A 10608-nucleotide genomic window follows, 5' to 3' on the forward strand; every position below is an offset into this window, starting at 1 on the left:
GCTTCTTCTTATTATTATTAACTTCTATTTGTTTCTCATTGTTCCAATAACAACATTGAAAAACAATAACTGCTTAATCAACATAAGACCTATACTTAGAGTCTGATCAATAAAATTAGTTATTTTAGTAGCTTTTAACTGTTAATTAAATAGCTTTATAAGACGCTAAACTTTACAAAGATTAACTTTTTATAAACGTTACATTAATCTCTAAAAACCAATTCAAACGTTATGTTACCAACACTATAAAAAATAGTATTTAATGTTTTCACTTGTCAAAACGTTAAAAGCTACTTAAAATAGAACGTGCACCAATACTAAAAATTTGACAATTGACTCAGTTTGAATGCCCTCTCCAATACTAAATAATAAGTATATATGGAGTAAATGAGACTATTAATATTTTTTCACCGAAAGAAAATAGAAAAAAAATGAATGGTGATAAATTTTTCAACCCAATAATGTTTGTATGTCTTTCAAAAAATGAACCAAATATTAGAATTTAATGTAAAATTATAAGAAAGTAGATCAATAGATAAATGCTATATATAAGAAGTGTGTGAATTGCAATTTGCAAACACCCATTTCAGAAAGGTGAAAAAAATATAATCATCTTTAAATTTTTTAGGGAATCATGGGTGTCTTATTAAGAAGGAAAACAGAGAAAAAATTGTTCGAAATTCAATTTTGAAGGGAATAACAAATTTAGGAAATTTAATTTTTAAGGAAATAGTGATACTGAAATATAATTTTTAGGGAATCATTATCATTTAAATCATTTAACCAAAACAATCTTATTTTAGTATTGAATACCCAGACAATTTACAAGATTTTCTCAACCAAATAAAAAAAAAATTTTGAAATTTTAGAGAGTTTCTCTACTGAAGGATGCGCCACATCAGTAATCAGGAGAACACAATAATTTTTTATTTATTTATGAAAACGTAAAATATATAAAATAAAATAAATATAATACTATCGTATACATTGATTTTTAATTAAAAATTCTATTCATCCATTCTAAAAAAAAAAAAAAAAAAAAAAAAATTTGTTCACCCTTGTACTAATTAATCAGGCAAGAATTTTCCGGTACCGTTTAGTTGCATCTATTGAGTCATTAATTACCCAAACAGAGGAAGGATGAATGCCATCTTTCCCTCCCTCGTTCATATTTTCATTTTCCATCCCTGAGACCAAACAAAACATGAAAAGAGAAAAAACAAAAAAAAAACAAAAGCCGGTATGAGTGGATGGTAGGCGGCCAAGGAATCCCACCAAGAAACAGAGATTCCTCCGCCAGTTTCAATTGACCCTTTGACGGTTCAAACCACCAGAATCCAATCTACAGTACGTGGGTCCTAACTCTTCTCTTCTAAGTACATTATTCACCAACACCCACTACCACCACCCCCACCGTCATCATCACCACTGCCAAACACCTAACATCCAAAGAACCCCTTATAAGGCCCTCGTTACTCTCTGTCTCTTGCTCGCTTGTTTACCCCACCGCACATGTTCTAAGGTCTCTTTCTCACCTTCTTTCTATTCATACGAATCTTGAATTCACTTTTGCAAGATCTCTTTACTGCTTATTATCATATTCTGCTTTGCTTCTTTCAAGATATTCATTTTCTTGGATCTGTTATTTTATGTGAAGCTTTCTTTTTCTTGCAGATTCAAGTAAAGGGAAGATGAAATTTGCTGTTTGCTCTTCTTCTTCTTCTTCTTCTTCTTCTTGTTTGGATCTTAGAAGTCTTTGTTTCAATGGTCTTAAGTGCAATACTGCCAATTTTCAATATACAAAACCATTTATGGGAATTGGGTTCTTTACCAAGAATGAGAATGTTCAAGAATCTTATTGTAATTGTAAAAGAATGGTGGTTTCTAGCCATTTAATACCTGGCCATCTTGAAGGGTCTTTCATGGGAAGGAAAAAGCTGGAGGAGTCTAGTCCCAAGCTGGAAGTTGTGAGGACACTATTGATTGATAATTATGACAGTTACACATACAACATTTACCAGGAGCTTTCTGTTGTTAACGGGGGTAATTATTTTTCTTATTTGGCTAGCTATCTTTTCTTGCTATTCTTTTGTTGTACTCAGGTGGAATTTTTTTTTTTTATTCGAAGCATATTCATAATGATATAGCATATATTTTGACATTTTTTTTCCAAATTTATTTCAGTGCCTCCTGTGGTGGTGAGGAATGATGAGTGGACATGGGAGGAAGTTTGGCACTACTTGTACGAGGAACAAGCATTTGATAATGTTGTAATATCACCTGGGCCTGGTTCTCCAACATGTGCAGCTGATATAGGTACGACTAAGAAGCTAATGTGTTATAAAATAGAAAAAAAAGGATGTCTACTGAAATATTTATATTTATTATAATATAATATAAATATACCAGTTCCCATCCCTTTTCTATTTTAAAATGCAGCAGTTGAAATACTTAAAGTGGAAGCAAAATATGGCAATTGTAGGATCCTCTGCTTAGGCCAAAAATTTGTTGGAGACTGGACATGATACAGTGGACTTGAATTATGACATACGCTCTGTCTATATTTGTATTTTTTGAGATGGCATCTATTTCACCTACTTGTCACTGCAATTAAAGTTGTAAATGACACTGTTTGTTGTTTGTTATTGTTATTAGATGGGTATATGTGGTATTGAATTTTGATTATTGAGATCTTGCAAGGCCTGAAAATGCAGTGGAGAAATCCTTTAGCTGAGTTTCAGAAGGGGTCCTTGTCCAAACTTGTAGATTTTCACTCTTCAATGCAATAATGATGATATTGCAAACAGAGTTTATTTTACTATTTATATTTGTGTGAAGTTTATGTGATTCCATTTTTAGAGTCCATTTGAATCTTACAGGAATATGTCTTCGGTTGCTGCTTGAGTGCAGGGACATTCCTATTTTGGGTGTTTGTCTTGGACACCAGGTATTTTTAATTGTGCCCTGTTTATGCTGCTTGCACTTCTTTTTTTATTGACCATTACTGCTGGTTTATATTTCTATGAACTAAAATGTTATTGTCAAGTTCCTTTGTTATTTTTTGGTTGAAACAGTCCTCCCATTTGTATGTTTATTAACTTTCCCTTCCTGTGGACAAATCTTTTACTAAAATCTCTGTGTTACTGCTGAATTTAATAAGACTTTTAATATCGCAGGCTTTGGGTTATGTACATGGTGCTCAAATTGTCCATGCATCTGAACCGGTCCATGGGCGTATGAGGTAAATTGAATAAATTATCTGGTTTATCTTGTTTGATATTTGGTAGTGCAGTTCAATTGGTATTGACAAATTGTTTTTGGTTTCTCACACCATGGTTTGGGAAACAGCTAGATTTCTTAGCTATTCCCAACCCATGATTTATCAAAAACAGTAAAAAATTAAAAAAAAAAAAATCCAAATGCAGTTCTGAAAAGTACATCTAAAATCAATTCCAGTTGGAGCCTTGGTTGTACATTACATTGTTGGTATTATGAATTGAATCTATCTTTTGGATTTGTGTTGTCGTTGAGACTTTGACTATTACACATCATCCATGGTAAAGTATAGCATAGGTTTTATTCATGAATAAAGTGTTATTCATATTTCCCATATGGTTTTATATGCAATTCTTTTCCCTTATAATTGATGTTATTATTCATGCCTTACAGTGAAATTGAGCATGATGGGTGCAGACTCTTCCAAAATATTCCTTCTGGCAGAAAATCTGGATTCAAGGTTAGTTTCTATACTTATGTGAGAAAGGAAAATAAGTCCTTATAACAACTTTTTGAAATAGGAAAATAACTGCATTTGTTGCTACACTCTTTTACATACAATGTTGTGATATTTGACTTTTTTTCAAGAGATGTATATCTTAAAATAGCTCTTTTTTTTTTTTTTTTTGCTCTTTTTCTTCTTTTCTGTTATTTCGTAGTATTTCATGCTCAATCTGATACAATATAAAAAAAAAAAAAAAAATTAGCAAGGTTATCATGACGAGACAGTTAAGAGACTGATTTCAATTAAAAGAATACAATAACATTTTCTTCTTAATGAACAAATTGGAAGAACGCTTTAGAGCTAGGAAACTTGAATAATGAGAATAAAAATGTTGTACTACAGGTTAAATTATCTGTAACTGAATTGCTAGATTTATTTTGTCAAACAGATGAATGTAGAAAAGAATTATGCTTGTATGCTTTCCTGTTCTATTCTTAGAATTTCTGTACTTTTAAGTATTACAAGGTTGAAGCTACTCCCTTAGAATTATCAGGATGGCTTCATAGTTCATTTGCTTTTATTGGGGCCCATGTGGTGCTTTTGATCATCGCAACTAAATGGTTTTTGCACTTTGATTATAATAGGTGGTTCGATATCATTCTCTTGTTATAGATGCAGAATCACTCCCAAAGGAACTTGTACCAATTGCATGGGCTACAACTACTGGCACACATTCTTTCCTTGAGTCTCAGAAGTCTGATCTTATGCCTGGAGCCTCTGAGAGTCAGATTAGACCAAGCATTTCTTTTGATATTTTTTCACCAGAATTAAATAATGGAACTTCTTGGTCATTTAACCACTCTAAAGAAGTGCAAAGCAAAAGAATTCTCATGGGCATTATGCATTCCACCAGGCCTCACTATGGTTTACAGGTTTGTCATAATATTGTCTTGTAGCCTGTAACCCCTGATTTGCTTTCCTGTGAGTTACATTTTTTTTTTTTTTTTTTTTTTCATTCTTCAGTTTCATCCAGAGAGTATTGCAACCTGTCATGGGAGGCAAATATTTGAAAACTTCAGAGACATGACACGAGATTATTGGGAGAGATTCAGGTCAACATTTGTTAGCGAGAGAGATGTCCTCTATACTGGTAAACTGAAACTCTTTTAAGCCAATTTATGCTTTTTGTAAGTGAACTTGTTTTAATCTCTTCTCTGCTAGGTTTCTCTGTTTTCACATGCATGCATATATTTAGAGGGTGAGCTTTGACACGGTAAGTGTTTTCATTTTTATGACTAGAATTTCATGAGTTTGAGTGACGAGCACAGCTTCCCAGCAAAGAAGCAAGGGGAATTCTGTGTATTCTATGATAGATGATCATTCCTTGAGTTTGTTAAGCAAGGTGCACTGTCTATTGGGGATTACTGTACATTTTGGTTTTGTCCTACTCCTGCTGGCATGCCTACGTACTTTTTTTTGGATTAAAAATATTTTGTATATTAAAAACCTGAGGTGCTTATTCATTGCAACAACTTATTGATAAACATAGTGGCCCAGCATGACCTTCTACAACCTACATATGCATTGATTAATGGTTCACTCTCCTTCCATATCTTTCAGTTTCTTCTGGAACTATTTGGCATTAGTCTGCCATGACTCGTAAAACAATACCATTTACATTTGGATAATGCATCTTTAACGCCATGGTTAATTATGTTTTTTGTGTTTGAACTTTTTAGTTTTTTCTATTTTGGTGTCTAAACAGAAAATATTTGCAGTTAAGTGTTGGAATTAATAAGTTGGTACAATTAAGTAAATGTAGCCGGAATTTCTCACTTGAAAATCAAAATGAACTATTTTACAAATTGCTTTTCTTTATTTATTTTTCTTGATTATTACCTTCTTTTTTTATTTGTTTTCCTTTCTTTTTTGTTTATATTGTTTTGGAATTGAAAGAAATTATATAGAACTTTTGAGACCTTTGTAGAGAAAAGAGATATAAGACAAAAAAAAAAAAAATTAAGAAAAATGTAAAAAGAGAGATGAATTGAATGAATGTGCATGTTTGATATCATGTGTTGAGTAAAATTGTCTAATTTAATGTCTGGCTAAATATCCAGTCAAATACACTTCATTATAGTTTTTTTAATTGTTCAGACACTTAATTGCAAATTTTTTTCGGTTCATACACCAAAATAGGAAAAATAAAAAAAAGTTCAGACAACATAAATTTAATTAACCCTAATGCCATTAATTTCCTCTGAGCAATAAGTTCTTTTAGCATGCACGCAGGTGCCTCATGCTAGTCAGCTGTATGGAGTTCCTAGAACTGTGTCAGTAGAATGCATTGAAGATTCTCGACCCTTTAGGGAAACTTCAAGAAGAAAGCAATTAATTGGCAATCCAGATGAGAAGACTCGTTTTAGCATCCCCAGTATATTGAGTTTTCCAAAATCAAACATTAATGTAAAGCATTTGATGTTGAAATGGAGGAAGTTTGATCAGTTGCTGGCACAAGTCGGTGGAGCAAGAAGTATATTTTGCGAATTATTTGGGGCTAACAAAGCTAATAATACCTTCTGGTTGGACAGTTCCTCGGTAGAAAAGGTTTTCCTCTTACGGCTAAAATAATCTATAAGCTAACAATTGCAATTCTCAGTATCTTTGATTATTAGTATCTAATGAAGAATATTTTATTTTTTTTTTCTCTCGTTGCTAATAATGAGCAAAAATTTGGTGCTTAAGAGCATCCCTTTAGTAGTATGGTCATACTACCGATGCTTTCTTTAATAAATAGTTTTTGCTCATCTGATCATCCTGGTTTTGTCGGTGGCCTTAACCAGAACTTCCTTTTGGAATCACTATTTGGTATGAAATTGGGTAGATAATGGAGAAGATTAAACTTTGACCAGGTAGTCTGTATTTGCTTGAGTGATGTCATTGAATGTTTGACATGCATAAGTAGACACATTATTATATAAACATTGGCTTCAAACTGCTGGAGAAACTTGTTTATGGAGCCATATGAGTCTGCATTTATATTGATTGATACATGTAGTTATAGATGCTGAAGTTTACCTGCTAACTGCCAATGAAGATTAGTTTTGAATTTTGTTTGGCAATATGTGTGATTGGAAGAATATGTAAACTCAATTGAAGAAAGAATCAACACAAGTACTTTACAGTTTTGTGATTTTATAGGTTGAACACCATTTTATATTTCGTCTTGGTAAATTTATTGGTTATTGTTATCATCATCAGCCTCACTATAATTATCATTTTTCCATGCTAGATTTCTGATATGTATTGTTATCATCATCAGCTTCATTATAATTATTATTTTTCCATGCTAGATTTCTGATATGTTTTTGTGCTTTGAATGCTTAGAGAAGGGCACGCTTTTCTTTTATGGGGGGTAAAGGTGGATCACTTTGGAAGCAAATGACATTTAGATTGTCAGATCAAAGGTTTGTTCAAATTAGTCTTATCAGCTATTTTGCAAAATACTTGAAATCTTTTTTTGGTTTTTATATGTACTCTAGTGGTGAGTCTGTTATGGTTTCATTGTATTAAATATCCAGTTAGGTATCTGAGTGCTTCTTCCTATACTGGCTGCAAGATTTTATATGAAAAAAGTAATGTGTCGTATATACCTTAGAAGGACAATGATCAATCCTGCATTAATTTTTCAGTGATACGACTTTTAAAAGTGGCGGTTATTTGTCAATTGAAGATGCTCGAGGCTCTACTAATAGCATTTATTTGGAAAATGGTTTTCTTGATTTTTTGAACCAGGTAATAATTGCATGATTCCTATGGGTTTATTTGCATGCTGTTGCCAATTTGTATTGAGAACCTCATGTTCATGTGGCTTCATTCTAAAGCAATATCCGATTTGATTTGCCAAGAAATGCTCATACTTTTAGCAATGCAGGACAAAAATACTTTCATCATCCATAACTTATATCATGCTTTAAAGTGGGATGTTAGTATTTCTAGAAAAAAAAAAAAAAAAGAACACTGTTTCTTTATTTTATTCAAATTGTAGGAAATAATATCCAGCAGATGGAAGCTGTGAGTATGTTGCACACATAGCTGTCCAATGTCAATCGAGTTCATGTATTCTTTAGAAATCATTTCCATGGAAATATAACAGCATGTGCCTTGCTGTAATATTCCGTGGACTCAACAAGAGTAACTTGATATTTATATTTCATTCATCTAGTCATCCATTCTGGCAGTGTTCTCATGTATGCTGTAAAAGGTTGGTAGTATTCTACTTAATGGCTACGATTTTTCATCACAAGGTCATGCTATCTCACAACCTTCTTAACATTATTGGATATTGCACAACCAATCATTATGTTTTTTCTCTTTTCTCTCCCTTCCGTTTTTCTCCTTTCTTGAAGGGGAGGGCACTGGGGACTTTGGTTGTGCATCTCTATGTGGGGAATGATACCCATAGTTCATGAACTGTTTTTAAATGTGTATGCCCCAAAAGGCGTATGCATCCTGGAGCTTCATGCACAAAGCATATAAACTGTGGGGAATAAAATATGTTTTCTACTGGTTTCACACGCATACTGAATAAAAGAATATACTTTTGTCTTAATATACTTCCTAGGTCGTTGCTTGATTGACCTTTCTTGTTACTTCTTCATAGGAACTCCTATCATTCCGTTATGATGAAAAAGATTTTGAAGGACTGCCATTTGACTTTTATGGTGGATATATTGGTTATATAGGGTAAGTTTATCCTGATTTGTGTGTTTTCAATCTTGTTTAATTGATGTCATGAATTTACTAGAGTTGTTTACATGTTAAATGTTTTCAATCTAGTTTGATTGGTGTCATGAATTTACTGGTGTTTGCTTTACATGTTAAATGAGCGCTCCTTGTCAAACATAATCTTCCTTTATATATATTTTTATGTAACATACACATACTTGTTTGAAATTTTTCTACAACTAATTGGCTTCCTCTCAATTGAGTTTTGTTGACCTTGCTTTGGCTGCTTAAGGGTAGCTTTAGAGCTGCAAACAAATTAAGGCAAGCCAAGCTCTCCCTTGTTCAGGCTTGGTCTGGTCATCTGAACCTAAGCTTGAATTTACTCAAGCTTGGATGAGCTTGGCAACTATTATTCAAGTTCATCTTGGACAAGCTTGCATGCTAGACTCTACTATGTATTCAGCATTCCTAGATTTACTGATATTAGTTCTGCCTTTTATTTATTTTCATTTTTATGCAGATATGGTCTTAAAGTTGAATGCGGCATGTTATCTAACCGTTTCAGATCTAAAACGCCGGATGCTTGCTTTTTCTTTGCTGATAATTTTGTAGTCATTGATCATCGTTATGATGATGTTTATATTATGTCCATACAAGAAGAAAGTGGAACCAATTCATCATGGTTGGATGATGTTGAACAGAAGCTTCTTCATTTAGAAGCTTCTGCTACAAGGAAGTTAGAGCAGCAGACATCACAACCCACAACATCTTTCCCATGCAAGGCAGGCTTTCATGCTATGAAGTCTAGAGAGCAGTACATGGAAGATGTGAACAAGTGTCTGAAATACATTAGAGATGGAGAAAGCTACGAATTGTGTCTCACTACTCAGATAAGAAAAAGAGTTCAAGATATAGATTCTCTGGGACTCTACCTTCACCTTAGAGAAAAAAACCCAGCACCATATGCTGCGTGGCTTAATTTTTCAAATGAAAATTTATGCATTTGCTGTTCTTCACCTGAAAGGTTCTTGCGTTTGGACAGAAATGGTATTCTGGAAGCGAAGCCCATTAAGGGCACTATAGCTCGTGGTGCAACAGAGGAAGAAGATGAACAGCTTAGATGGCAATTGCAATACAGGTATAAGAATATGCTCTCTCTCCCTCTCTCTCTGTGTGATAAGCAATAGATTTGCTTACTTCTCCTTGGGATGAACTGATTCTGACTCCCTCTCTCTCTCTCTCTCTCTCTCTAAACAGTGAAAAGGATCAAGCTGAAAATCTGATGATTGTTGATCTTTTGAGGAATGATCTTGGTCGAGTCTGTGAACCTGGCTCGGTTCATGTGCCACATCTTATGGATGTGGAATCATATGCAACTGTGCATACAATGGTCAGTACGATTCGAGGAAAGAAGAAGTCCAACATAAATGCAGTTGACTGTGTTAGAGCTGCATTTCCAGGTGGTTCAATGACAGGTGCTCCGAAATTGAGATCTATGGAACTTCTTGATTCACTTGAAAGTTGTTCCCGGGGTATTTACTCAGGTTCTATTGGATTTTTCTCATATAATCAAACATTTGATCTGAATATTGTGATAAGAACTATTGTAATACATGATGGTGAAGCTTCAATAGGAGCGGGAGGGGCCATTGTTGCTCTATCAAATCCCGAGGATGAGTATAATGAAATGTTACTGAAAACGCGAGCACCAGCCAAGGCAGTGGTTGAATTTCAATAGAATCAGAGTAAACATTGTAGAATATTAGGAGTCTGTTGTACTTTTATCCTTTTTACATCATACAAGCAGACTTAGATCTGGGGAGACCTGAGGAAATCCAGAAATCTCTTGTTTTCCCTTTTTTTGTCAATAAAGATATGTTTCCCCTTTTATTGAGTTCACATTCATTTTGTCAGAGGTAAAAGTTTCTTTTTCATTGGTGCGAATGTATTCACAGTCCAATGCCAAGACGATATCCGAAAGCTGATGCTGTTATTCTTAAAATAATCAGCAGAGCATGCCTGACAGTATTGAAGAAACGTCCAACAAGAACATACATCTGAAGCTGAAGTGCAGGTGCTCTATAGTTGATATGATTATTGCCAATTCATGTTGGAACTTTGTGCATGCTGGATTGTGAGTGTAGGTAGCAATCTGGATT

The 10608-nt window shown here is 33.7% G+C and overlaps 1 protein-coding gene across 2 annotated transcripts; it reads left to right on the forward strand.

Moving 5' to 3' along the window:
- Positions 1–1075: 1075 nt before the first annotated feature.
- On the forward strand, positions 1076–10348 carry EMB1997 (para-aminobenzoate (PABA) synthase family protein). 2 transcript variants are annotated; one of them, XM_012230947.4, is made up of 14 exons: positions 1076–1522; positions 1675–2043; positions 2185–2316; positions 2880–2947; positions 3177–3241; positions 3670–3736; positions 4366–4653; positions 4745–4871; positions 6003–6328; positions 7109–7188; positions 7414–7516; positions 8385–8467; positions 8970–9587; positions 9707–10348. In XM_012230947.4, exons 2-14 carry the CDS (start codon positions 1692–1694, stop codon positions 10185–10187), a joined length of 2790 nt encoding a protein of 929 aa, XP_012086337.1. In that variant the 5' UTR covers positions 1076–1522; positions 1675–1691; the 3' UTR covers positions 10188–10348. The 2 variants fall into 2 exon arrangements, with proteins under 2 accessions (XP_012086337.1, XP_012086346.1); XM_012230956.4 differs by having other exon boundaries at positions 1076–1347.
- Positions 10349–10608: the final 260 nt, after the last annotated feature.

Source organism: Jatropha curcas, chromosome 6, assembly GCF_041381405.1.
Source record: "Jatropha curcas cultivar XTBG-Jc1 chromosome 6, XTBG_Jcur_1.0, whole genome shotgun sequence".
NCBI classification, from domain to species: domain Eukaryota; kingdom Viridiplantae; phylum Streptophyta; class Magnoliopsida; order Malpighiales; family Euphorbiaceae; genus Jatropha; species Jatropha curcas.

Excerpts from the sequence above, each read along its gene's own strand:
- EMB1997 (XM_012230947.4), top strand. The coding sequence starts at position 1,692 with ATGAAATTTGCTGTTTGCTCTTCTTCTTCTTCTTCTTCTTCTTCTTGT. Across the intron at positions 2,948-3,176 it reads GTGTTTGTCTTGGACACCAG|GCTTTGGGTTATGTACATGG; the intron begins GTATTTTTAATT and ends TTAATATCGCAG. Across the intron at positions 6,329-7,108 it reads ACAGTTCCTCGGTAGAAAAG|AGAAGGGCACGCTTTTCTTT; the intron begins GTTTTCCTCTTA and ends TTGAATGCTTAG.